The 27514-nt window shown below is 50.1% G+C and overlaps 7 protein-coding genes across 7 annotated transcripts; 5 read left to right on the top strand and 2 right to left on the bottom strand.

Annotated features, from left to right (window-relative positions):
* Positions 1-757: 757 nt before the first annotated feature.
* EURHEDRAFT_449868 (CCR4-NOT core subunit CDC39) lies at positions 758-8001 on the top strand (the record flags this gene model as incomplete). Its single annotated transcript, XM_040783852.1, has 4 exons — positions 758-1498; positions 1560-1884; positions 1985-7875; positions 7936-8001. The coding sequence occupies 4 exons, from the start codon at positions 758-760 to the stop codon at positions 7999-8001; spliced, it is 7023 nt and encodes a 2340-aa protein (XP_040641963.1).
* A 655-nt stretch (positions 8002-8656) lies between these two features.
* EURHEDRAFT_449531 (seipin) lies at positions 8657-9896 on the top strand (the record flags this gene model as incomplete). Its single annotated transcript, XM_040783819.1, has 3 exons — positions 8657-8901; positions 8972-9418; positions 9485-9896. The coding sequence occupies 3 exons, from the start codon at positions 8657-8659 to the stop codon at positions 9894-9896; spliced, it is 1104 nt and encodes a 367-aa protein (XP_040641962.1).
* Positions 9897-10144: 248 nt separating this feature from the next.
* On the top strand, positions 10145-12752 carry EURHEDRAFT_400408 (putative acid phosphatase; the record flags this gene model as incomplete). The annotated part of the gene is made up of 4 exons (XM_040780011.1): positions 10145-10156; positions 10225-11135; positions 11199-11258; positions 11450-12752. 4 exons carry the CDS (start codon positions 10145-10147, stop codon positions 12750-12752), a joined length of 2286 nt encoding a protein of 761 aa, XP_040641961.1.
* Positions 12753-13609: 857 nt separating this feature from the next.
* Positions 13610-16714, top strand: EURHEDRAFT_473121 (uncharacterized protein). The gene is made up of 4 exons (XM_040785364.1): positions 13610-13895; positions 13951-14092; positions 14196-15627; positions 15684-16714. The coding sequence occupies exons 1-4, from the start codon at positions 13704-13706 to the stop codon at positions 16450-16452; spliced, it is 2535 nt and encodes an 844-aa protein (XP_040641960.1). The 5' UTR covers positions 13610-13703; the 3' UTR covers positions 16453-16714.
* EURHEDRAFT_449806 (uncharacterized protein) lies at positions 16672-17918 on the bottom strand (the record flags this gene model as incomplete). The annotated part of the gene is made up of 3 exons (XM_040783847.1): positions 16672-17114; positions 17173-17453; positions 17512-17918. 3 exons carry the CDS (start codon positions 17916-17918, stop codon positions 16672-16674), a joined length of 1131 nt encoding a protein of 376 aa, XP_040641959.1.
* A 179-nt stretch (positions 17919-18097) lies between these two features.
* pex14 (putative peroxisomal membrane anchor protein (Pex14)) lies at positions 18098-19759 on the bottom strand. The gene is made up of 4 exons (XM_040781125.1): positions 19586-19759; positions 19214-19463; positions 19058-19142; positions 18098-19002 (listed from the first exon to the last, which is right to left on the bottom strand). The coding sequence occupies exons 1-4, from the start codon at positions 19617-19619 to the stop codon at positions 18235-18237; spliced, it is 1137 nt and encodes a 378-aa protein (XP_040641958.1). The 5' UTR covers positions 19620-19759; the 3' UTR covers positions 18098-18234.
* A 4027-nt stretch (positions 19760-23786) lies between these two features.
* EURHEDRAFT_409603 (uncharacterized protein) lies at positions 23787-27190 on the top strand. The gene has a single exon (XM_040781124.1). It carries the CDS (start codon positions 23975-23977, stop codon positions 27125-27127), a length of 3153 nt encoding a protein of 1050 aa, XP_040641957.1. The 5' UTR covers positions 23787-23974; the 3' UTR covers positions 27128-27190.
* Positions 27191-27514: the final 324 nt, after the last annotated feature.

The raw sequence follows: 27514 nt of genomic DNA, 5'->3' as shown, positions 1-27514 counted from the left end.
TTTGGAAATCATGAGACATTCAAAAGCGCAAACTTCTCATGAAAATAATTCCTTGGGTGGATTACGGGTTTGCCTTGCTTGTTATCCTTCACGTTGGTCACCGTTGAGGAACTCGAGTAGCACGTAGCAAGCAGACTGAGAAGAAAGAATAAGAGCAAGGTATTCTCATCATACCAAGTCACAGAGCTTCGTATATCACATTATTACCAGGGTTTGGAGCGATCTATGACGATTGCCAAATATGGAAAGATCAAGATGTCCACCCGATGACTCAAGTGTTACATAAGCAGACAACCCGATTGTCAGGAACAACACGTGATGCAGCCAGCAATAAGAAGACCTGACAAAAAGATGCAAGAGCAGAGATACAAATGACTAAATGTACCTAGAATATCAATGAAATAACTGTCTCTGATTGCTGTTCTCTTGGTGGACTACGCTGTCTAGTATCGTGTCCTAGCCTGACGCTGCCACTTTCCGCCTTCCCAAACAGGCTAGCTCAGAAGCTCAGCCTCTCCACCTTCCATCCATCCTCGACTTCACTCTTTTTGGACCTCCCGTCGAGAAACTTGTGTGCCACGAAGCAACTTCCTTTCCCACGGTCACCATCACCGTCTTCTACTCAAGCATTTCGGAATTTCTCTGCAAATTCACTTCACCTTATTTTTGGCTAGATCAGTTCCCCCCACTATCGCTACGAAATCATAAAAAATTGTTTCGTTCGTCCTCCCCCAAGTCAAATGATCGCGTTTCCTAGATGACCTTCCCTCCCCCTCCCCCTTCCTCCCAATCGTCGATTGCTTCTGGCACCGATAAGTCTTCTTCGACCAGGCCTACCCGGGCACAGCAATCTGCTTGGGGCCCGTCGTCCGCGTCTCAGTCCAACCTCCGCCGTGGGTTGACCCCCCTCGCGACCTCCAACCTCACCTCGTCATCGATCCCCTCTTCCAACTCCCGCGGGCTTCCTCAGTCGAGCAGTCCTGGCCCTGGTGCTTCAACTTCTTCTCCCTTGACTTCATCCTTTTCCGCCGTGCTGAGTTCCACAAGGGGTCTTTCTGGTGGTCGTAACGCGCCCTCGCCTGCCTCCACTTCGTCGCCTTTTGCCGCCTTCCAGTCTGGCTCGCAGCAGCAACTCCAACAGCAACACCAGCAACCAGGACAGTCAGTGTCCTCTCCCAAATTCAGAGCCCACACCCCTTCAGGGTCACATTTAGCTTCCACGGCAGGCTCTATCCTAGGCGGTGGAGGCATCGGGGGAGGCGGAGGTGGCACCAGTTCTTCCAGAGGCGCTGTCTTCTCTCCGTTATCCACAACAGTGAATTCGCCTACGGGTTTCCCCTCTGACAAGCCGGGCTCGTCAGCCGCCGGAGCTGCAGCTCACGCAAGCCAGTCATCGTTGACTAAAATATCCATTGCACAAGTTTTCCTCCTTTTGGATTCCATTACAGAAAAGGAGGGCAAAGAGAAGTGGGAGACCAAAGCTGCTCAGATACACAAAGTAAGTTACTATCATTGATCAGCTTCATGGGCCTCCCAATGTAGCTAACGTGTGATGGTAGCTTGTCGAGTCCAACGGAATGGAGGTCTTTTCCAAGTACTTTCGGCGCCTTCTCACGGGCAATGCCCCACAAATCTTTCCTGGAGTAAACAAGTCCGTTGAGAATGCAGGGAATTATCCACTCCTATTTCAGGAGATGCAGAAGGTGTCCCAGGACATAGAACAAGCACAGAAGATCGCAGAGACGATTGACACCTCTGAGGGTGATATTTTCCGTGATTTTGATCTTTCTACATTTCTTGATCACTTTAAGCTTGACCCGCTCTCAAAAGTGGCGCTCGCACTGGCCTTCAAGACGGCCAGTAAGTCGGACCTGCGTGCTAAAGGTATGTATCTCTCAGACTTTACTGAACACATTTTCTCTTCCCTTCCTTGCTTTCTTTGATTTCTCTTCATGACTGACAATGGGGTTCCTCTTCAAATTAGCTGATGCCATCCTTTCAAACTCCGTGACGCCGTTTCTACAGACCTTGGCGACTCCTTCCGAATTGACCAAGGACCACACAACTTCATTCATTGGCATGACGATCGAGCGTTTCATACTTTATCCGCCACGAAATTTCACCGACGATGTGAAGGCCAAGCTTGTATATGCAGCAAACTTGCGTTATCAGAAATTGGCCATGGACATGCCTTTCGAAATTTCGTCTTCCCTCCAAATGTTCAACTTCATCAACCCCCGGTATACTCTAGTCAGGCAACTTCATTCCAAGGGTCCGAAGGCAACATCGACTCCGGATGCCGTGAGTGAAGTCGTCAATATCTCTGGCCCCGATTGCTGGAATGAGGAGCACATTGCTAGTGCACTCCTTTTTATGGTTCTTTCACAGTATTGGCGGCAATTCTCCCTCGAGACTTACCTTTCAGCTGTCCAGTCGCATTATGGCGAACAACAGATTAACTGGCCGCTCGTTCTCCGGCACTTTGATCGCGAAGGCCTAAGGATGGATACCAACCAATTTACCAGACTCTACGCCTCTCTTTCAGCCTTGGCCCCAGAGAATCCGAGCTTAGATGTTCAGAAACTGTGGGGTGGAGATTGGGAACACCGTGATACACAGATGTCCTTTTTGAGAGCGTTCATTGCTTCTCGAACCGATGTTTCGCAGATTCCGAGCCTCCGAGCCACTTTTCCCGCTGACTTCTTTGCTGACGGCCCGGAACTCGTCCGCCTTCAGGGTGAGCGTGCAGCCAAGTCGCCTCTCCGATCTTTAGATGCCATGAAAGCCATGTTCGACCTGGTTCTCTTTTCTCAAGCATCCTGGGCTGCTGCTGAGAGCCAAATTCTCATCAAAACCCTCGTTCAATACGACCTTCCGGTTTTTCTATGCTCTGCATTGGCTCTTCCACAACCTTGGACAGCTGTCCAACAGAGTTTCGTCTTGCGGACGCTTATCGTATTCATCTTGAAGCAAGAAGAGGGCCATCAACTTGCTCTCCATGGTGCGTGGCGCCAGGACCGCCAATGGGTCGCTGAGCAACTCTTCGCCACTTTTACACAGGATCCGACTTCAACCGCTGCTATTTACGAGCATGCCATGGAATATGGTTGGTTAGACTACCTCCTCGGTTATACAAATGGACTTGCTATGGATCTCGCTTGCTACGCTCATCGTAAAGGCCCATTTGACCTTGCCCAGTGGGTCCGAAACGCCGCCCAAAAAGGACCTATGGACATGGGTAGCTTGTTGTCAAAGTTCTTGAGGATCAAGGCCGAAGATGAACTCCATGTTCAGAGGAAAGAACAGCCCGCCCCACAAATGGTCAGTCTTTCTGTCAAGACCGTCTATGCCCTGTTGTCGGTGCTGGAGGAGTTCGTTGGTGATCGAGAAAACCTCACTCCGGTGCAGCGTATTTGCATTCAGACCTATCCCAGACTGATTAACTATGGCGAAGGGTTTGATGACATTATTGATCTCAATGGCGAAAATGGAAATTCGTTGCCCGAGGCTGTCGACAAGCAAATGCAGGAACTTTTTGGCAAGATGTACCACGAAGAGCTCTCGCTACGAGAGATGCTGGAATTGATGAGACGATATAAATCCTCCAAGGAGCCCGCTGAACAGGATTTGTTTGCTTGCATGGTACACGGGCTGATTGACGAGTACCACTGCTACCACGAATACCCCCTAGAGGCCTTGACCAAGACGGCGGTCATGTTTGGCGGCATCATAAATTTCCGACTTGTGGATGGCATCACACTCAAGGTTGGTTTGGGTATGATTTTGGAAGCTGTGCGAGAACACGATGTACACGATCCGATGTACAAATTTGGTGTTGAGGCTATCGAGCAATTGATCAATCGGCTTTCTGAGTGGGCGGGTTTCTGCCATCTGCTTTTGCAAATCCCAAGTTTACACGGCACGCCAATCTCTCAGACAGCGGAGGAGGTTCTTCGTGATCAGGGAGCACAGGCTCGTGATTCTGAAGTTGATGTCCTGGTCAACGGCAATGTGGAGGAGCCCGCAGATACCGATGGAGTTCCCCGCAAATTCCGTTCTGTTAATGTTGGTCCTTTACTTCGACCAGAAATCTATCAGGATCCGGATGAAACGGTCCAGGATAAAATCCTTTTCGTCTTGAACAACGTGTCAGACAACAACTTGGAAGACAAGCTACAGGACCTTACCGAAGTGTTGCGCGACCAGCACCACCAATGGTTCGCTTCGTATTTGGTAGAAGAGCGTGCCAAACTGCAGCCAAATTTCCAGCAGCTATATCTTGATCTTCTTGAACGCCTTGACAGCAAGATACTCTGGGCGGAGGTTCTGCGAGAGACATATGTCAGCGCCAGCAAGATTCTCAATTCGGAGGCGACTTTGAATTCATCTACCGACCGTGGCCATCTGAAAAATCTCGGCGCGTGGCTGGGTTCCCTTACCATTGCCAAGGACAAACCCGTTAAACATAAAGACGTCTATTTCAAGGGTCTTCTGTTAGAAGGTTACGACAGCCAGCGCCTCACAATCGTTATTCCGTTCACCTGCAAGACACTTGTCCAGGCCACAAAATCCACAGTTTTCAAGCCCCCGAACCCTTGGCTGATGGACATTCTCTCCTTGCTCCTAGAGCTATACCACTTCGCCGAATTGAAACTGAATCTCAAGTTTGAGATTGAGGTGTTGTGCAAGGATCTTGATCTTGACCATAAAACAATTGAGCCCTCTGTTATCATACGAGACCGTTCCGCTCACTTCGAAGATGCCCTGTCGACGGCAAATATCCCTGATGGCCTTGAAGCGTTCGAAGACATGGCACTTAGCGGTATTGGCCAGGGTGTCAGGAACGAACGACTTTCGCCTGCTGCGATAATGTCCTCTCTACCCAGTTTAGACAAGATCCTTGTTCTGCCGTCTTCGGCGAGCAGCATGGTGGATCCAAATGTTCTTCGGCAGATCGTTCATAGCGCTGTGGAGCGCGCTATAGCGGAAATAATCACACCAGTAGTAGAGCGCTCGGTTACCATCGCTTCTATCTCCACAGTTCAGCTCGTCTCGAAGGACTTCGCAATTGAGCCGGATGAGGAGAAGATGCGCCATGCGGCAGGCATCATGGTGAGGCAACTCGCTGGAAGCTTAGCCCTCGTGACCTGCAAGGAGCCCCTAAAAGTCAGCATGACAAACTATATCCGGATGATCCAGCAAGAGTATTCGGATCAACCAATGCCCGAAGGTTTGATCCTGATGTGCGTCAATGATAATCTCGATGCTGCTTGTGGGATTGTCGAGAAGGCAGCAGAGGAGAAAGCTCTACCTGAGATAGAAAAGGTCATCGAACCTCAACTGGAGGCGCGCCGGCGTCATCGGGCCACCCGACCGAATGAGCCATTCATCGACCCGTCTATGAACCGTTGGGGTCTTTTTATTCCCGAACCTTATCGACAAGCCCCTGGAGGGTTGAACAAGGAACAGCTGGCCATTTACGAAGAATTCGCACGCCAGTCTCGCGGTCCGGGAGCAGCCCATATTCAAAACATCTCTTCCGATTCCGGTCGGCAACTCCCTGATGTTCTTCAGGAATCATACCCAGCAATTCCGAACCTATCTACCCCGGCAGAACAGCCTGCTGTTCCTCATAGGACCCCACAGGCGCAGCAAGAGGCTCGACTGCAGCAGCCTGGGCTTGTTGGCACGCAGCCACAGTTGAACGGGTTCCTCGAGGCTCAAAGTCCACGGGACAAGGTCGAAAGCATCGTTTCCGACCTTCAACAAGTTGCCCGCAATTCTTCTGAAGAGCACGTGAAAGACTTGGGCCGTGACAGTTCCGTCTTACAGGAGTACAACCAAGCACTGCGCACCATACTGTCTACGCCCAATGGGGATGAGTTGGCTAGATTGACATCGCTCAAAATCTGTGCGACTTTATACTCCCAAACCCAAGGAACGCTCGAAATTGAGGTTCTAGTGCACCTCCTCGCCAAATTATGCGATATGTCGTCTATTGTCGCACGTTACACTTGGGCAGTGCTTTCAGACATTGATGACGAGCACATGTTCAACGTGCCAGTAACAGTTGCGCTCATTGATGCTGGGCTTCTTGATATTCGTCGCGTCGACATGATCATCACGAAGATGGTCCTTCAAAAGAGTGCCGGCGCTTTGGAGCTTCTTGGAAACCTGATGGACCGTGTTCTATTCAGCGAGGAGCCCTCTGCCTTGAGATCAGATTTCTCGGGTAGCTTGGAGGCCATGAGCCAGTGGCTAGTGGAGGATGCTAACATTGTGCCGGCCAACGATATCATTCGCAAGTTGCGTGAGTCTGGAATTCCCGAACCAGTCACTGCGTTCCTCAGCGACACGGCAAGGTCGAAACGGGATCAAATGGAATACATCTTCACCGAATGGATTGGAATCTACAAGGCTCCTGGTGCTACCGACCGTACCTATTTCTCTTTCCTCAGAGATATGCACCAAAGACAAGTCATGAACAATCAGGAAGACTCTGCATTGTTTTTCCGGCTTAGTATTGACATTTCGGTTGCCATGTTTGAGCATGAGTCTCAGAACCCTGGTGGAAGCCTGGACGAAGCATTCCTTTATATTGATGCCCTTGCTAAGCTGGTCATCTTGCTGGTTAAATTCCAAGGCGAAGGTACGGGGGCTGTGAAGGCTAACAAATCCGTGTACTTCAACTCGATCCTGTCTCTTCTCGTGCTGGTCTTGAACCATCACCAAGTCATGAGGGGCGAGGCCTTCAACCAACGTGTCTTCTTCAGACTGTTCTCCAGCATGCTGTGTGAATATTCCATCAACGGTCTTCAGTACATCGACCAGCATAAGGACATGATGTTTGCCTTTGCCAACAAATTCATGTCTCTCCAACCGAAATATTGCCCCGTTTTTGTTTATGGATGGCTTTCTCTTGTTTCCCACAGATTCTTCATGTCCGGCATGTTGAACATGCCCGAACGAGCAGGCTGGGGACCATACTGCGAACTTATGCAAGGCCTGCTCTCTTATATTGGCGAGCAGCTCAAGCCTGCCGACATTTCCTACGTTGCCAAGGACTTGTACAAGGGCGTGCTTCGCATCCTGTTGATACTGCACCATGACTTTCCCGAATTTGTGGCGGAGAACCATTTTCAGTTTTGCAATGTCATCCCCGCACACTGCGCACAGCTTCGGAATCTTGTTCTCAGTGCTTATCCGTCGTCATTCCACAAACTTCCAGACCCATTCAGGGAGGGCCTGAAGGTTGAACGCTTGGAAGAGATGCGGGAAGCCCCGAAGATCGCGGGTGATGTTGCTGCTCCTTTGCAACGGGCCAACATCCAGAATGTCGTCGACAGTGCTCTTCAGGGCAGCAGTGTGCCCGAACCATCTGTTCTGCAAATTTGTGAAGCCATCTATAACCCCACAGCTAAGGAAACTGGTCTTTTCTATGGCCCGATAAATGTCAACGTCGTTTTGGTGAATGCACTGGTACTCTATATCGGCCAAGCTGCAATCTCCACCAACTCCTCCAAGGGCAATACCCGTGCAGCTTTCGACAACACTATCCATTCAGCACTCCTGGAAAAGCTCGCAAAGGCGCTACGACCCGAGGCCCGTTATTACCTGCTGAGCGCGATGGCGAATCAACTCCGTTACCCCAACAGCCACACCTATTATTTCAGTTTCGCCATTCTTCGCCTCTTCGGTGCAGAAAACTCGGATCAGGATGAATCCGATATCCGTCAACAGATCATTCGGGTGCTTCTGGAAAGACTCATTGTTCACCGCCCCCACCCTTGGGGTTTGATCATTACTTTGCAGGAGCTGCTCCAGAACCGGGGCTACTCATTCTTCCAACTTCCTTTCATCCAGGCTGCGCCTGAGGTAAGTGTTTAACCACTTAATCGATGTTATGTTACTTTTGTGCTAATGCAACGTTTGCAGATTGGTCGCCTGTTCGATGCCCTCCTGCAGCACATTCAACAGCAAAGCCCTAGAGCTCTGGCCTAAGTGGCTGGACTGGGAGCTCCCATATCCGCTTATCATTGTTTCTAAATATCACGAAGCGATTGATCATGCCTCGATGTATTGCATTTAACAGAGATGATGTTCTATTTTCTTTTCTTTTTGCTATTATCTCGCGGTTTTTTATGATTTCGACGCATGACATGGGGGTGCCATTTTTAGTGCTTTTCCGGCGCGGTGGTGGAAGTTTCATTCTATTCGTTTGTTTGTAATAGCAATTATTCTTTTGTTTTCCGGATGGGTTTTGAAGGGATTTGCATATACGGGCATGCTAGCATGGCCAAACTACATGGAGCAAGTCATGTTTTTGTGTGTTTACTATATTTTTTATTTTATTTTACTTGTTGGATGTTGTTTTCTGAACACTGCTACTGCAGTAATGTAATGATAGAAGAGTATAAAAGCATGGGTGGCTGATGTTTTTAATTGCATTATTTTACTCTATATTTCTCGTCCAGCATCATATGTAAAGTGCCTCGGTGACGTCGGCGGAGAGTTCTCGACTCCATCGGTCTTCGTTCTCCTTTCACGACTCCTACACAGCTACTTTTTACTCTGTACGTATATAATATACACCATAATGTCGGACTATGAGACAGATTATGAGATTGATAAAGAGGATTTGTCCTCATGGGGAGCAATGGTATTGTTATTCGTGTTCACCTATCGCTCTAGAGCAGAGGAGCTGACAAGCCACCAGGACGCGTTGACATCGCGCTTGCGGCCCCTGGTCTCGAAGAAGTTCCAAAAGGCCTATATGGGCATTTTTCTCTTTATCACAACCGCCTTGTTTATGATCGGGGTGTCAACAGTAGCTTACTTCGTCTTCTACTACAAATTCATTCCGCAGGTTGAGCTGCAACGCCCGGTGCATTTGCAATTTGGGTAGGTTGGAGTTTGCCAGACCGAGATCCTATACCCGGGATGAATATGCTGATGTCTTCTTGATTGATAGTGATGGACCACCTTGGGGAACTGCACCCTTGGGGACGGAATTGGCGACCCTCCAACCGTACGATGTGACCGTCCAACTCGAAATGCCGCGCACTCCGTCCAACCTTGCCGCAGGGAACTTCATGCTAGATTTGTCCCTCTTTTCGCACCGGTCGATCTCAGCCAATGACACGTCCCGGGTGCTGATTGCACGGTCGCGTCGCCCTGCTATCATGACATACGCCTCGCCCATCATTGACACGGCCAGCAAGCTCACATACTTGCCATTATACCTGGCAGGCTGGCGTCGGGAAGCGGAGACCCTGGAGGTGCAGATAATGGAGCAAATTGAATTCCCGCGGGGGTGGCGCAACTTGCCCGAAACCCTTCTGGTCGAGATTCATAGCGACGAGAAGATGCAGGTATACAATGCGAAGGTGGAATTTCGGGCCATCTTTACTGGCTTACGGTAAGGACTGTGCTGGCTTGTTTATGTGACCATCAATGACTGGCCATGCTGACGAATGGATGATAGGTGGTTCGTGTACAATTGGAAAATCAGCTCATTTTTCATCTTCAGTTTCGTGTTCTGGAGCATCTCCATGATGTCGACCAGCGTTGTCTGGCTTGTGCTGGCCTACATATTTAGCACGGATCATGAGACACGGGAGACTGAGCGTGGCAGTACTCCGATCAAGGAGGAATCGGACGACGAATCTGCTGATCCCGCGGGATTCCCCTCATCCCGCCATGACCAGCCACCGGATGAAAGCGAGACAGAAGACGACTTGGAAGTGGACGTGAAACAGGAGCCTTCATCTACTACGAGTGAGGCTGGGGATGACAATGCGACGAAGCATGTCGGTACTGGAACTGGCTTTGAGAGTGCTGAAGCCCGGGGCGTACAGAGACGTCGTAGTCATTTGTTCAAGGAGGAGAATTTGTAGTATGGCGTATCGATCCCTTTTCATATGTTTTAAATAGAGCATGATACCCAAATGTATTGCAAAAAATTAATTTTAATTGCTGTGTCTGCATTTCTATTATCGATAACCGGCGCGGGGAGCCCATTCATCCGCCGTAAGTACGTGGGAAAGAAAAAAGGTGGGGAGAAGATCAACATTCTTCCAAGTTCCCCCTCGGCAGCAACTTTCTCCCCTGACGAATCTCAGAGTTCTTGCAACTACAGTCTCCAATGCATATCCTGGTGAGTATAAGAGTCAATTCGTGATGTGTACAACAAGAGATAGAAGAACTCACCATGCAATCTTATAGGTTACCAACGACGACGGGCCGCCGTCGAATCAGTCGTCGCCCTACATCCATTCCCTCATCCACACGCTGCAGAACGCCGGGCATATTGTATCAGTGATTCTCCCGCATCAACAGCGGTCATGGATCGGTAAAGCCCATATTGTCGGTGCCTCCGTGGTGCCAACCTACTTCCGCCCCGGCACTCTCCATGAGGACGATGGGACGGTCCACCACCTGCCACGGGGGTGCGATCCCGCTGAAGACGACGACGAAGGTGAAGGCGACGAATGGATATTGATCAACTCAACACCGGCAAGTTGCGTCCAAGTTGGCCTTTACCACTACTTCCAAGACCGGGGTCCGATAGATCTGATCATCTCCGGTCCCAACTACGGCCGGAATACCACCGCTTTATTCGCACTGTCGAGTGGCACTATCGGTGCGGCGATGGAAGGTGCTGTCTGCGGGAAACGGTCAATCGCATTGTCTTACGCTTTCAGCTCGCGCAACCACGACCCCGTCGTTATCGCGGAAGCGTCGCGCCATTCGGTCAAGCTTATCGAGTACCTGGTGAACAACTGGGTGGATGGCGTGGACCTGTACAGCATTAACGTCCCGCTGGAGCCTGGTGTTAGTCAATGCAAGACTGTATACACGGAGATGCTTGACAACCGGTGGTCGTCGGGTAGCTGTTTCACGGCCGTGGATCCTCTGGTGGTGGATCAGGACCCCAACACGCAAGAGAGGAAACTGCGCGAACAAGGTGAGAAAACCGGGGTAGCACCTGCTGTGCCTAATCCGGTGCCTGGAAAGAGGTCGAATCTTCAGCACAAGCATTTCCAGTGGAGTCCGAACTTCGGGGATGTGTTTAGGAGTGTGGAAGAGAGCAAGCCAGGAAATGATGGCCGTGCTGTTAGAGAGGGGATGACAAGGTTTGTCTCTATTGCCTTATTATTGTGAGCACCTATACAGTTACTAACTGGCCCGAACCATAGTGTTACGCCTCTGAGAGCAAACTTTATGCATACCCCCAATATCCAAGGGGAGATTAAGCTGTGAGTGGTAAATACTGGCGAGTGAAGTCGAGTATTATGTTACGACCCTTTGTGAATTAAGCGTTTCTATATAAGAGCTAGATGATTCAAGACATGTTTTACGCTTCCATCTGCTCATTCTTTGGTTTTTGCTTTCTGATAGTTACGTTCTTATGGAAAGGGATATAATTCTGATAGTGAATACTGTGTAGACCGGATCATGGATCTTCCCCTGCCCTACACTGCGTCGTCGACTGTGACGATGGTTACGTCCAGGAATTGATGACACAGGCATTACAGAGCCGCCTGGGAAGCAATACTTGCCGGTCTATTTCTTCTTTATCGGAGCTGTCAAAGCGAAGCCAACTCGTCTTTCAATACCGGGAATACGAACGACTCGACTTTGAACATGTCATGATGCATACGTCCTCGTCGCTCGCCAACGCATACATCATCCGAAAAGCGCTTATCCGCAAGCATTATCTGTCGAACACGGTGTCCAGCTGGGTCTCGAAGCACCCAGACAGCCTCTTACGAAACCACTTTAAATTTGGCTTTGACTTTGAGTTGGACTATGCTGAGTTCCTCGATGATGCATTGCTGGAGGCTTACGAGCTGCGTCACAGCTTGGAGAAGAATGAAGAGAGGCCTGACTCCGAAAAGGAATGGTGGATTCTCAAACCTGGAATGAGTGATCGTGGGCAGGGAATCCGTCTGTTCAACAGCGAAGATCAATTACGTGAGATTTTCGAGGGGTGGGAGGTAGATGAATCTGACATCGAGAGTGATGCTGGATCTCCTCTTGAACAGCCTGAAGAGGAGGAGGGAGGAAAATCTGGAGACCAAGGTGTGGTAACCTCTCAACTACGCCATTTCATCGCCCAACCTTACATCGACCCACCGCTTCTCCTGCCATCCTCATTTAACCGCAAGTTCCACATCCGCACATACGTCCTCGCCGTAGGTGCCCTAAAGGTCTACGTATTCAAGGAGATGTTGGCCCTATTTGCCGCCAAATCATACTCTCCCCCATGGGAGGCCGAAGACGAAGTGATCGATCTCGCCCGGCACCTGAGCAACACCTGTTTCCAGGAAGGCGGAAGCACCAATGAAGGCAGCGTGCGACGATTCTGGAGGCTCGAGTCTGAGGTCCCTGGACTCAGTTCGGACTGGAAAGAGAAAGTCTTTGACCAGATCTGTGGTATCACGGGCGAGGTCTTCGAGGCTGCGGCTAGAGGCATGATGGTTCACTTCCAAACCCTTCCCAACGCGTTCGAGTTATTCGGGGTTGACTTTATGGTCGACGAGAACGGGACGGTTTGGTTGTTGGAATTGAACGCTTATCCGGACTTTGCGCAGACTGGAGAGGAACTCAAGGAAGCTGTCGTCGGGCGTTTGTTCGAGGAGACGGTGGATGTTGCTGTGAAGCCGTTCTTCGGTCTGGGAGATGAGTCTGCGAATGGGAGCGAACATATGAAGCTGGTGGCCAATCTGGACCTGGGAAGGAATTTTTAGCATCATAAAAAGAGGTATTGATTTGCTCTTGTTTAAAGTATAATAGATAGACTTCAAAAGTTCTGGTTTTATCTCTCTAACGTAGTTCTTTCCCTTTCAGGCTATTTAGTCGTGCTTTCTCCTTTTAGCGGTGCAGCGGACTTCATCTCATCTTCTTTCCATTCATCCTATCTCTTTCTCTCTCCTCTCTATAATCACATGTGCATCGCTTTCCTGTCCACGTACATCCCTTATTGGTTTCTTGTTACTTGCATTGAACAGAGCAGCGCATACTGAACGTATCGATTGCACTCGACGGACTCGTTTGCCAAAATGATGGCAAAAATGATCGACTTCAGCTCGACACAGCCACCAGCTCTTCGAGCAGTCGATGTCATTCATGGCTTCGTCCCCCTCGTTGCTGGTCTCTTCTACCTGGTTTCTGCAGCCATACTGGCTTTCCGCAGGGACAGACAGGAAGAGATCAGACGAAGACCGTCTCGAGCTGCTGTCTTGTGGCCGGTACTTGCCATTCTTGTCGCATATGTAAGTTGGATTGGTATGCTTCAGTTGGATTGGGTACTAAAGACTGATATATTGGTTCTTTACAGGTATTCGAGACCGCCGTGCTATTCTACCTGACCTATCCGGGAAGGGCTATGGGGTCGTTGGACGAGATCGTGAGAATGATATCCTCCTGGACTGTTGTCCGATAGTTTTGATACTGATTGGTCTCTCTGGCCCCAGATGTACTCCTTTAGCTCGTCGTTCTCCTGGTTTATATTGCTTCTCGACCTCAATTGGTTTCACAAGTCACAGGCTCTATGGTACCCTCTTGGAGGATGTTCAGCGATCTACCTAATTGCAGAGGCCCTTCTGCTTGCGTTTCGTTCACCCTCACTGGGGTCAGTGACCATTCTCAACGTTGTTCGAATATTCCGCTTGGTAACGCTTATACTACTCGTCGGCATCATGGCCATATCGCAAAAAATTGCCATCCATTGCAGGCCTGTTGACGAAGAACGGGTTCCTTTGCTCCGAGACGATCGGACTCGCAATCCAGATGGTGCCTACCCCTACGGCACAATTTCTCGGGATCCTGTTTGTCATCTTCAGGGAAGAGATGATCAAGGTGGCCTGAAGTATTTAACTCGCCGGATCACAGTATGTGCTATCCAGATACACGGTCCTGAAAAGAAGAAAGCTGACGATTGACAAGTTTCTCGCACCGTTCTTTTGGCCCAGTAGCCGACCATACCTCCGTTATTTCGGGATTTGGCTCTGCTTACTGATTGATCGTGTCCTCCTTGTGCTCGTCCCTCTACAGCTGGGGAAAGTAACGGATGCCCTGACTCGTAACGGTACGTTCATCTGAGAAGGCGCCCAAGGGATTGTCTCCTAAGAGACACGGCCCTCTTATTTCAATATTTTCTCTGTTCGACTCCGTTCTGACCTGTTGGACAGGAAATTTTTCTAATGGGGATATTGTCATGACTATCTTCATTTGTGTCTTGAAGTTCAGCAAAAGTCCTGCCGTCGTGCAGAAGTATCTGTGGGTGGCCATCGAGAACCACTCGTACTCCACACTTAGCAAGGCTGCCTTTGACAAAGCTACAGCACTGGCATGTGATATTAACAGAAAGAGAAACCTAGAGAGTCTTTGGGAATCCGTCAATCGCGGACTATCTGCCAGATATGTCTTCCGTGCTATTCTTTCCCATATCATTCCAACAGCGATTGATCTTCTGGTGGGCATATGCGTGCTGTACTATATATACGGCGCTTACATGGCGTTAGTACTTGCGACAGTGGTGGCCCTTTCTATATGGTCATCCAGAGAGATACATCGCAAGTTGCAGGGCAAGCAGAGGCGCTTTATTAATGACATGGACAGAGAGCAGCATATTCTCCGAGATTGGACGTCGAGCTGGCAGACCGCGCTATATTCTGACCGCATCCCGTATGGCGAAACAAGATACTCCTTAGCCGTCAGGGACCACTTGAATTCATCATCCAGGCTCTCATTATGGGTTTGCTTTGATTCAGTGTTGCAGTCGGCCATCGCCATACCAGGGTTTATGGGAGGTGGTGTGCTGGCGGCTTTCCAAGTTAGCTGGGGGGTCAAATCGCTTGGCAGTTTCATTATGCTGCTGATGTACTTGACACGTCTGAGTCTGCACCTTCAGGTCTTTATGAGAGGAGTTCGTGACGTCCTCCTAGGCCTTGCAGATGTTGATGAGCTGCTCAAACTGTTCGGTAGGGCTTCAAATGCTCCCAACCATGTTGCAGCAGCTCCATTACATTGCAACCAAGGTGCTATCGAATTCGACGACGTCCACTTTGCATATAGGGGGCAAAAGAGAGCACTAAAAGGGGTCAGTTTTCGGGTTCAAGCCGGCCAGACAGTGGCTCTCGCGGGAGCGACTGGAAGTGGCAAGTCGACTACCCTAGGTCTCCTTTTGCGCTTGTACGACCCACTTCAAGGAAATATTAGAATTGATGGACAAGATGTTCGCCATGTCTCGCTGGAGAGTCTGCGTTCGAGTATTGGTATCGTACCACAAGACCCAGTTCTATTTCACGATACGATCATGAACAATGTCACGTATGGGAACGTTTCTGCTACTGAGGGACAGGTGTATGATGCATGCAAAGCTGTGGCCCTTCACGACAGATTTGTGTCGCTTGGGGATGGTTATCATACCATAATCGGAGACGACGGTGTAAAACTGTCCGGTGGGGAGCTTCAGCGACTCGCAATTGCACGAGTAATGGTCCAAAACCCCAAGATCATCCTCATGGATGGCGCGACGAGTAATGTGGATAGCAGTACGGAAGCCTTGATCCAAAGAAATTTCAAACGACTATGGAGAGGGAAAACAATACTCATCACTTCGTATGGCTGACTCCTACTGAACATACATACCCTTCAATACTGATACTTCATCGCAGACATCGTCTTTCGGCGGTCTCTAAAGCAGACAGCGTTATCGTCCTTCGGCATGGCCGCATTGTCGAACAAGGTTCTCACAGATCATTATTGAGAACAAACGGCTACTATCGTCGTCTCCTGTCACGGCAGATCAAGGAAAAACTCCCTCCGGTCATAGTCGAAAGTGCAGGCCCAACGCAAGAGAAAAAAGCAACCGAAGAAACCGCAAAAGGAAAGCTGGCTACTCAAGAAATGGGAGATCTAATAGAGATGGATGATTCTCGATCTGTAACAGTGACTGGGCCAATCCTTACAGTGTCCAAGATGCGCCGCATGAGATCCTACAAGACGCCCGGGTCACCTGACGCAAAAGAAAAACCTAGGGGCAACAATAACGAACTTTGGAGAAGAAGCCCTCTGAAGCCGGATGCGCCGGAGTTCGTTCCTCTTTCACAGCGAACAGCCCTAAGAAAAAGTGCAGACGATTCCGACGCAGAAAATTGTTTGGCTGATACAGAAAACATGCGTGAAACTTCTGGTACAACCATCGGAAATGACAGTTCGACAGGCTATTCCGTGGAGAATGGGAACGGCTCAAAGCGAACGCGTCGTGATGGCAATAGACAGGATTCCCCAATCTTGCGGCAGTCAAGCAACGAAGTGATTTTTGCATACCCAAAGAAGGCGCGAAAGAAGATGGGGTCAAAGAGGTGGCCTATTCTTCGCAGGGAGCGTACCGAAAGCGAACCTATTGGTATAGGACTAATGGCCAAGACTTATGAGCAGTGAGTTTTATGTAATGGTTGGGTGGAAAGCCAGACAATCGGTGATTACGGAATACCTATTATGCTTCTTTTTGTATTTTAGCAGTGTATATTAAATGAAATTCAGTGACTTATCCAACAGATATTCGTTCAGGCTGATCTTCTGTCAGCTTAGCCGTGTTCTATACTGGCAACATAGGGGTTCTTACTTAATGAGAAGAAACTATGAACCGTCGAGATGAGATCAACCGAACCTCTGTTTTGCCAGGGTTTTGAGCCAGCCGATGGTTTCTTCCTCCTTTTGTCGATACTGCTGGACTCTTTCTTCTCGCTCTGCGGCGCGCGCCCGCATAATCTCTTCCCTCCTAATTTCGCGATCATTTTTCTTCCGCTGCATTTTCTCCTGCTCCTTTTTCATTTCCGCCAAATCGTTTTCACCAGAGCCCATCAGCATCTCCTCAGGAGCTGCCACACCAGGTGAACCACCCCGACGGGAATCAGCAAACGCACGATTCGAAGCAGATGCTTCTTGGCGTTTTTCCATCCGACGTTCATGCGTTCCTGGTTCGGCTCTTGGGGCGACTTCGTCTTCTACCAGGCGCATCTCGGATTTATGCAAGTTTACTTCGGCGCGGTGTTGTTTTCGGGCGTCGTGTCGGGCTTCGATGGCGTCTTCAGTTGCGGATTCTGTGAGTGTACGTTAGTATGGGGAGGTCTGAATGAGAGGAAAGAATGAAGAGCGTACCTTTCCGGAAGTCCAAATCTTGCATGGTAGGAATTGCTGGACCGGATAACGGTTTGGTAATTTGTAGTCCTGAAGGGAGATTCGGGCCGTAGTCTTCCTCATCATCCTCGTTACTATCAACATCACCCATCCTATCCTTTCCAGTACCAGCCCCTTCGTAATCAAGAGATGCACGTTTCTCAGCAGAAGATGCCGTAGGACGATGGCTTTCTGCTGTGCCTTCATGGGCTTTGTCCAGGGTACTCGGATCGTACCATCCTCGGGCAAGTTCTCCACGGTTCCTGATATATCAGCCCCTGCCTTTTCTCTTATAGCAGGGTATTGCAAATGCGCGCTCACCATTTCCGCACAAAACTTTTCCAGCGCCCCTTAACTTCCTCTTCATCCATATCGTCTATCCATTTTCCCTTCTGGATATCCAAATACATTGCGAACATGGGCTCGTAGGCGGAGAGGTCATGTCTTGAGAGTTCGCGGGCGTTAAAGGGGAGGAGTATCGGTTCGCTTGATGGCTTGGTTGTTGTTGTCGCTGGACGGTGGCCGCGATGTTCGCGACGGTCGTGGTTATGCTTCCGGTCATCGCGAGCGTTGCGATGATGGCGATCACGATGGTGACGATCGTGTCTATGGCGGCGGTGGTGACGGTGGCTTCGGTCTGGGGAGCGAGAGCGGGAGCGCGATTTCGAGTGAGTGTCTCGGTCTCGGTCTCGGTGACTGTAGTCTCGGGGACGGGTGTGGGTGTCCATTGGGAGCGTACTGGGATGTGAGTTTTCGTTGTTTGTTGTATTGTAGCTTCTTGGTTAGTGATGGATTGACGTCGATGACGCCAAGCTGCTTGTTGATAGGGCGGACGGAGGTCGGAGTAACTAACCCGCGGTATCCGAGGTATCTTTGGGACTTTTCAAGGGTACCAAGTTTATTGACTTTCGAGGGACATGTGTATTGATGGAATTATTATCATGACTCAATTGCATACATACTTCGCCTTGTAAATACACTGAGAATAGAACAAATTACGCCAATGAAAAAGAAAAGATTATATGTGCAGAAATACAAAGCCTTCTAGCTAGCCGGAGCACTCTGTTCTTGCTGCGACTGCTGCTCAGTGGTGTTGGTAATGTTGCTGGCAGTATTACCTTCTTCAGTGGCTCCAGGGTTAGATGGCTTCGACCGATTCGCTGCCGCCATCTGCCAGGCGGGAATAGAAGCAGACCTTCCAAGTTGCGAAAGAGGACTAGGGCTCTTAGCAGTCAGGGGTTGCTGTGGCTGCTGTGGCTGCTGTGGCTGTTGCAGCTGCTGCGATTCAGGTACACTAGTAGCGGGGGTTGTCGTGCCGTTGGTGGTCGGAGGAGTGGTTGGTTGTTCCTCCGCTGGGCGGGGAGATGCAACAGGTAGGTTAGTGCCTACTGTTCTTCCAGCAACTGGAGAACTAGCACCGCCAGCACCACCACCAATGCGGTTTCCCAGGAGCACTTTCAGGCTCTTCAGTTCTGTGCCAAGCTCCTTCAATCGCTGCTCGTTGCCTTCGCGCGCGCCCTGAAGCGCCTTGGGAATGGCATCCTTCAAAGTCTTGACCTCGTCATTGATACGGCGGGTTTCGTCGTCCCTCCGACGCGATGCGTTCTTCAAGTCTGCAACCAAACTCTCAACATCCCGCAGTGTAGTATCTAAGCGCTCTGTGCGTGTTTCTTCAGCGGACTTGAGCGCCGCGGTATCCGTCGAGAGCTGCTCGATCAGGGTAAACGCGCGGGCAAACTCTTCATCGACATTCTTTTTATCCTGCTCAAGCTGTGGAGGCGTAGGTGGTGCAACAAGAGGACTGACATATCGCTAGAATAAACAAGTTAGTGTGATGCAAAGCACACGCAAGATAGGTCGAAAATACCTTGGCGACAGTATACAGACCATACCCTACACCACCCATTACTGTGGCCATAATAAACCAATCACGCCAGTCTCTCTTTGGAGGCCTAAGAAGAAATACAACGTCAGTACTCAGGGCCCCGATTCACGACTTGGGCGAGAGAATGGATAAACATACTCTGGCGGTGGAGGCTGCCATTGATACGGAGGATAGCCATATCCTTGTGGAGGAGGGGGCCGGTAGGCGGCTTGTTGTGGAGTATGTCCTTGCGATGAAGACGTTGTTACGGCTGATGCTGCTGCGGACGGGTCTTCACCTGCCCGAGAAAGCGCGAGATCAACTTCCTCCTGTGTTAGGTTTTTCGACTGAAGAAATGCGACTCTTTTCTCAATCGGTGAGGAGGCTACCGATGGATCCTGGAGGACTGTACGGAGGTCAGAATCTCGTTCTTGCAAGACCGGGTATGGTGCAAATAATCAACATACATGTGACCTAGCCAGATACTGTCAGTGCCAATAGTTCTAGCGGTGAATGTAAGAGAAGGGGAACTTACAGCAGACGCGATGAGCTCCTCACGAACCATGATGATAAGATATCCTCCTTACTTCTTGGAGGAAGAATGAGTGTTTTGAGGAAAAGGGGAGAGAGAGAGAGAGAGAGAGCGAGGAAAGATAACACGAGAGGCGACGGAGACGGACGAGTCGCTGTCGGCGACGGCTGGCGATTGGACCTCGGAACTTGCGTTGCGGTCACGTTACGATATTATTGCCGTATCGGTACAGCTTCCCCAGAGTCATGTGATCTTTATCACATGATTTTAATCACGTGTAATACGGGATACCGCCTGCCGTTCTCGGTCTGTTTACATCTCCGACTTCACTTTGTTTTCTTTGATTTTTCTCGCCCAAACGGACGCCAGACCTCCACGCTGCTTCAGAAGTGCCTGTTGTTGGGAAGCAGGGTATCTGCTTCAGTCGTCAACATTTTGTGACATCGTTCTATAACCTTTTTGGCTCTTTGGTTATCTCACAGAGGCCGCCGTTGCGGCTTCCTTGTCACTATGTCGCAGGACACCGGGCTGTTTAGCATCAAGCGGCCCCGCGAGGTATGCGATCCCCTCATTCACGTCCCCCTTACAGCTTACAACTTGCAAATAGAAAGATTCAATTCAAATATCAACTAATATTTATCAATGATGCAGACTCTGGGGAGCGTCCAGAATTATTCAGCGCTCCCTCAACCCTCGTCGACCCTGAAGCGCACCAGTTCCATTGGCGGATTCAACGCCCCCTTCACCTCTCAGCATACGCGCATGTCGTTGATGAATTCTGCCAGTCGACCATCACAACCCAACTTTACACGTTCCTCGTCAGGGGGAGCATTTGGTGCCGATGCCGGTCTTTCTTCCGTTAGGCGATCCGTGTCGAGTAATATGTTCCATGGCCCTAGTGTCGGACGTCCCAGCTTTGCCCCCGGGCAACCTATGTCGTCATCAGCTTCTCAAAGTCTACAGCGAAGAAGCAGCGTCTTTTCGCGACCGTCTACGGGCGGTCCGATGGGTCACCAGTCGTTCTTCACTCAAACTCCTTCGGTGGCCGGTGTGCCAAGGGACCCACGACCGATTAGAGATCGATCTTTCCAGGCACGCATTGGACAGGAACTTCTGGAATACTTGACCCAAAACAATTTTGAATTGGAGATGAAGCACTCGTTGGGACAAAACACACTCCGTTCGCCGACTCAAAAAGATTTCAACTACATTTTCCAATGGCTGTATCATCGCATTGATCCCGGATATAGGTTCATGAAGAGTATGGACGCGGAGGTGCCACCGATTTTGAAACAACTACGATATCCTTATGAAAAAGGCATTACAAAATCACAGATTACTGCTGTTGGTGGTCAGAATTGGCCGACATTTTTGGCGATGTTGCATTGGCTGATGCAGTTGGCGCAAATGATGGACAGGTTCATTCTGGGCGATTATGATGAAGCTTGTGCGGAGGCTGGTGTGGATGTTTCTGGGGACCGCATAATCTTCCGCTTTTTGACAGGCGCTTATCATGACTGGTTACAGGGCGGGGAGGAAGAGGATGATGAAACCGCCGGGCAGAGGCTGGTTCCTCACGTAGAATCCATGTCCGAAGAATTCGAGAGAGGCAACGAGAAGTACGTTCAGGAAATGCAGGCGTTAGAAACGGAAAACCGATCTCTACGCGATCAAATTGAGGAGATGGAGAAGAGCGCGCCGGATATGGCCAAGTTGGACAAGCATTTCCGAATTTTGGAGGACGACAAGAGAAAATTCGAGGATTACATTCAGAACGTGCAGGGAAAGATCGAGAAGTATGAGACGCGTATCAATTTTCTTGACGAGGAAGTGAAAAAGACCGACATGGAGCTGCAGGCGGCAGAAGAGGAGCGTATTGGTCTTCAAGCCAGTGTTGACCGGCAAGGTATCACCACCCAGGATATTGACCGGATGAATACGGAACGGGAGCGGCTCCAGAGGAGTCTTGACGATACGATGGTCCGGCTTGAAGAAGGAAATGCGCGGATCATGGAAAAGGAAGCCGAAGCTAGTCAAAAGCTTGAGGATCTGGAGGAAATTGTCAAGGCCTACAATACCCTTGGCTACCAGACAAGCTTGATTCCTTCGTCCGCCGTTAATGCAAAGGGAATTGAGTATGAACTCAGTCTCAATGTCAATGAGAACAGTTTCTCTGCGTCTCAAATTGGCGGCGGAAACCGGATATCGACCGAAGGTGATCGACTGCTGGCAGACCCGTTCACCGGCTACCACCCAGCACATTTGCTGAATCTGGACCTCCGGGGAACCATCCGTAGCAACCTGCAGAACCTGCGTAAGGAAATCAACGAACGCCGCAAGAATGCTATTGATGATGATATGGAGCGACGGAACCTGTTGGACAACATCAAGGAGGCCATGGATGAGAAGCGCAGCGAGGTCGAGGCTCTTGAACACAGGCGACGCGCCGCCGAAGAGGAATTCGAACGCACCAAGGAGATCACAACCACACAGAAGCTCGCATCGGATGCGCAAATTGAGAAGATGGAGAAGGAGCTGGCCAAGATGCGGGCCACATTGAGTGAAAGTGTGCAATTGATGGAACAGCGCGAGATGAATACCAACATCGAGTACGAACAACTGACGCTGCGAGCCAATGCCCTTCGAGAGGAACTACACACGAATGTGGAGAGCATGTTGAACGACGTCATCCGGTTCAAGGTCCATGTCCAGAAGGGTCTGGAAGACTACGAGAGTTTCGTGGTCGACGAAGTGGAACAAGAACTTGGCGGAGACCTACAACCGACCGATGAGATGGACTTTGACGAGTAAATGCGATTATTACGACGATCTTCTTGCCTTCTGTTTGGTATTTCCGGTCTTTTCACGAATCACGGTCCATTCCAGTTCTGCTATTTTCCTGCATTGGGTTGTATAGAGGTGCTCTCTAGGCGGGTTTCTTACGGTGCAAAGGAGCTTGGGTGTTCTCGGCTACTACTTCTTGGTCTTTGGTCTACCGGTTAATGTTTTTTGTGGGCGCTCTGGTCAATATTGGATTTGAATTTGATAATTGATACCATTTGAACTTTCAGTGTTAATAAACTGTTTGCACGATTTGTCTTCTGCATCCCTGGATATCTCTTCCATGGTTCCGCGCTATTGCCACCCTCATGTTCGTCCACGCAAACCGATCGACAGAAGGACTGCTCTTGGTGGTCTGGATTCAGGATTGACCCAACAGTTTGCCTCTGAATTATCAAATTAGACTCCTTTTAACCGGCTATCTCGACCACGCAAGCTCAAGGTTATGTCAGGAACACTAGGGACACTCCGATATTATATCTTCGACTTCCCCTTTGAGGAAGTCCAAGCTGTCAATCTTGCCTCAGTGGATATGTTTCTCTTGTTCTGGACCAATGTTTGAAACCACTCACGGTTAATACAAGCTCGTAGCGTACGCGTATAGACAGCCCTATGGCCAACATATAGCAGTCTGTCAGCCCAAGCTCGAGGAACTACTGTCTTCACTTAAGTTTATTCCACAAGAACTACCTTGATCATTACTTGCATTCTCCTCGCTACTCTATCCGATTTCATTCATCATGAAGACCTTCGCTGTTCTGGGAGCTGCTGCTCTTTGCATCTTCCCTTCCGTCACTGCTGAGGGTAGTTTCTCGTCTGCCCCGAAGGTAAAATTATTCCAGCAATATATACAGAAAATGAAATAGCATAGTTAACTAACATCGTCGCAGCCTTCGAGCACCCCTACTCCTTCCTGCTTGCCTCGTGCCTCCATGACTGGCGGGCCTTCGCTTAGTGCTTCGCTTAGTGCTTCGCCTAGTCTCCCTCTCTGCAGCGAGACACCATCGAGTTCGGCCAAAGGTGGCCCAACTCCTCAGGCCAAGGGATCCGAGCGTGTTCATGCCCGTCAGATCAAGCGGGCTGATTTCTAAATGAAGTGAAGGATAAGGATGGATGGATGGTTGGTTAGACTGCTGAATCAGTAAATAGTGTGCTGGCCCATGCTATTTAAGTGCTTCTTGATAGAGCCCTTGTTTGAATGGACAACAATTTTCCAATATTATAGAAAAGCCAGCATGAAATTCCCAGATAGATCCGGTTAGACTCGATATACAATTCCATTGTCTTCATTGTGATTGGCCACCTGTAATTGACTAAGCAAAACTTTTTGGACTCGCGGAAAGCGATGAAATCTTTTGGACCTCCGACGACCAGTTCACCAACGCAACAGCAAGGCCATTGTCATTCTGTGCAGTCCGAGAGCTATGCGGTGTCGATGAATAATGGGATATGCGCCACAGACCTCCCCGCTCCCCCCGATTCCATCGACCATCTCGATTCCTTTCCCGCCGGTCTCACTCGTCCGCTAGATCCTCCCCCGCCGTGTCATGAAAAGGTGCCTCTGCCCAAGACAACTGCTTTGTCGAAGCCGCAGGCCCGCCTGCTCGCTCCACCGCCCTGCTGTCGTTTTCCAGAACCGGTTGCATTCCCCCCTCCGCGGGGGACCTTCGAGCCGGCGACAATGGAGTCGCGTGTTTTCCGCCAGCAGTGCTAGTCCTGCAAAGCACAGTAGGCTATTCGAGAGCTATGTGACGGGTGTGCCGCCGAAGTGTCCAGTATATGGGATAAAGCAGCAGAAGGATCCGAATTCTTGGATTCCGTCGCTGGACAAATACCTCACGCCGTCGTTGCGCGAGGACGAAACCGAGAATCTGTACGCGCGAGCCCATGGGCTAGCTACAATCTTGTCCTATGCGAGGTTTTACGGCAAGCTAGATCTTCTGAGTCATCTCGGGTATGGTTTGAACCGGTGGTCTGATGTATACAATTTGTTGAATGTGCTGCTGGATGCGGCGGATGGTACCCGGCATCCAACTCAGGTATCTCTGTCGAGTCTCGATTGGGGCTCTGATGCCGGTCTTACTTTGGAGAGACTTACAAGACATGCCCCATCGCTGACAGACGTCAAGGTCAAGAAAAGCCCTGATTCGAACACACCAACTTTTAGAGATTTGACACAGCGGTCATTTGCACATGACTTTTCTGAGCTTCTCATGTCACAAGTATGGCAGAGCTTAGGATCTATTGTTTTACAGGCAGCGGACCGATCTTCCGATGAGTTGAAGTTAGGCATGTCCTTTGTTTTCCGTACCTTGGCGCGCTTACACCATTCCGGCGCTATATCGGACAACATCTATAAGTGTGCGACACCAGATCCCAACCCAGCGACGTATCGCCCTCCAGGCATGCACTTGCTGTCCACCCATATTATGAATGTTTTATCAGAGACGGCTTGGGGGGTCCATGAAGCGGAAGTTGCGGCCAAAGCGGCCGAGATGGGCATCGAGTCCCCATATGTCCCGTTCAAAATGGGTATACGAGACCTAGGACCAGAGATATGGCTGGAGCTAATACTATGGAGTTGTATTGAGCATGGGTATGTCAGGGAAGGGCTATGGTTATTAGAGCAGATGAAAGCGCGCACGGACGTTCTGGCTTGGGGCTTCCAGAGCTGGGAGCCTCTTCTGCGCGACGGAGGCGCGGCCGTTGTCGAAAATACCAACATTGACACGGAACAGTTCTGGCGCCGTCCTGGCGATGATGTCCCTGTTCAACAACAAACGGGACAAAAGGACAAAACTATTTTTCACGGTCTAGCGAAACGGACTATTAGCACCGAGGTTGTCGCATCGCTACGAGACTGCTTTGTCAACTTTGTGTACCGGGGACTTGGTTACCGTGGGTTGTCACCCACTGAGCTTTCAGAGGCTATTTCTCGTGTCGATGCACTTATCGAAGCTCCTGAGATGACGAAAGAACTGCAGCCAACCATCAAGGAACACAACTGGCTCACTGCTCGCGTCCTTCAATCCGCCGGGTTAGATATCAATGCAGATCCTCACTCAATGGGAAAGTTCCTACGCAGTAGTTCTCATGTGGTTGGTCCTTGGAACGATGTATCTCTAGTTGAAGGTGAAGGGGACCTGGAGTGGTTGACTCCGTCACGGCTTTATGATGAGACTTGCGCGTTTCGTGGCCTGACAGAATACGTTGTCAGGTCATATGCTGTTCAACGCCAAGCGGGTCTGGCATTTAGCTCTTTCGGCTTTTTGCAAGAAGCTATTGATACGAGCAAATCACGACATATTCAGGAGTTCTTAAAACGGCTTGGAAAATCAGACCCTGACGATATCCCTGTGGCAGACAAGCGCACTCGCGAACTCGAACATGAAAAGCCGGAGACGTCGATCCCGCAGGTGTCCAACGTGACATATGCGCAGTTAGTAGACCTGGCAACAATAACCAAAGCATATCCCTTCGCCAACTGGCTCCTCTTCTCCAATGATCTAGACGGCCCACCTATCCGACGCAGTGAATACGGAAACCAGACCCTCGCTCCCTCTCTCCTCCGCTACGCAGGCGCCACAGGAAACATCGGCCTCCAAAAACAAGTCGTCTCCTCACTATCCCAACCCTATTCCCTAAACACCCTCCGAGCCCTCGTCAGCTTCCGCATCCTAACAGGCGACTGGGACCGCGTGATCCTAATGCTCGAATATATCCGCAACCACCGCCTCAAATCCTGGGGCCACGGCAATATCATGCTCCTAGCCGGCAGTATCCTCCGCATGGAACGAACCCTCCACAAACCCTCCAACCACGCCACCCCCAACGAAAAACAACTCTCCCTCAGCAAAGCAAAAACCATCCTCACCCGCATCTTAAACGGCGACTTCAACGATCTCAGCCAACGTACAGGAAACAAAGCCCAACTTCGCACCCTCCGCTCCATCTACCGCATATTCCTCTCCCTCCCAGGCCCCCTCGCCGATATCGCCGCCCAATCCACCTTCCACACCCACCAACACCAAAACCCCCGCTCCCGCCACTCAACGCCCTTCATCTCCCCAATCGCTTTCCACTACCTCCTCTCCGCCGTCGTCGACACACAAGGCAGCGCAGCTGCCAAATCCCTCTGGGACAAGTGGTGTCTCGAACCCTCCCAGTCCCCAAAACACACCCGCTACCACGAAGGTGGTATCTGGCGATTATACGAAACCTTCGAGCGGGACCACCGCCGCGGCGATCCGAATTTCAACGCGCCCTGGCGAAAACAGTTAAACGAGAAGGTCGTCTCGCCCAACCTCAACACTGTTCGCGTCATCGCTCAAGGCGCAGCGAAGGAATACGCGCATTTCACGCAGTACCTGACCAGTCTCGAACTCGCTGCCGTCGATGCCCTTGCCGCAGGACATAACCTCCCCTCCTCGCCATCCGCACTCCCCGACTCTCCTGAGAACCAGGCAACGAAGCGAGAAATCGAGAAAATAATGGAGTGGTGTGTGCGGCAGTTCCAGGTACTAAAATTACCTGAAGAGGAGATTAATCGGGAGGTGTTTGATCATTTGAAGAGGATGAGGACGAGGGAGAGGGTTCGGCATCGCGAGGAGGTTGCGGAGAGGGAAAGGGAGAAGGAGAGGATCAGGGGATTTGTGGAGGCGCAGAGGTTGATGGATGAGCAGCAAGCCGTTGGTGTATGATGCGTTGCATGGTGTACCTATGGGGTATGTGCGTATGTTTGTATGAATATGTGTATAGGGTTGGTTAGATTTATTTTCTTGCTTGTTTAGACATGATACCAGTAACACTTTATTTTTACTTCTACATTGTTATATACTTGTATTGGTAATTGTATTCATCGAATTACCAGGTATCTCAAATAAAAACATACAAATCATATACCAGAACGCGCCTGACTTATCGTCCAGCCAAACCCATTTAGTCCCATAACCGTCTATCCATTCCCAATTCCCTGTACAAAGAAAACGAGACATGCAATGGAAATACCGTGTACATGTGCTTGTGCGAGAGCAAAAAAAAAAAGTACAACATCCCTTCAAAGGTAAAGGGAGTAAAGAAAGAAAGAA

The sequence above is a fragment of the Aspergillus ruber genome (genome assembly GCF_000600275.1).
Source record: "Aspergillus ruber CBS 135680 unplaced genomic scaffold scaffold00004, whole genome shotgun sequence".
NCBI lineage: Eukaryota > Fungi > Ascomycota > Eurotiomycetes > Eurotiales > Aspergillaceae > Aspergillus > Aspergillus ruber.
Note: the sequence above shows the minus strand (reverse complement) of the source record. Positions and strands in the feature narration are given on the sequence as shown.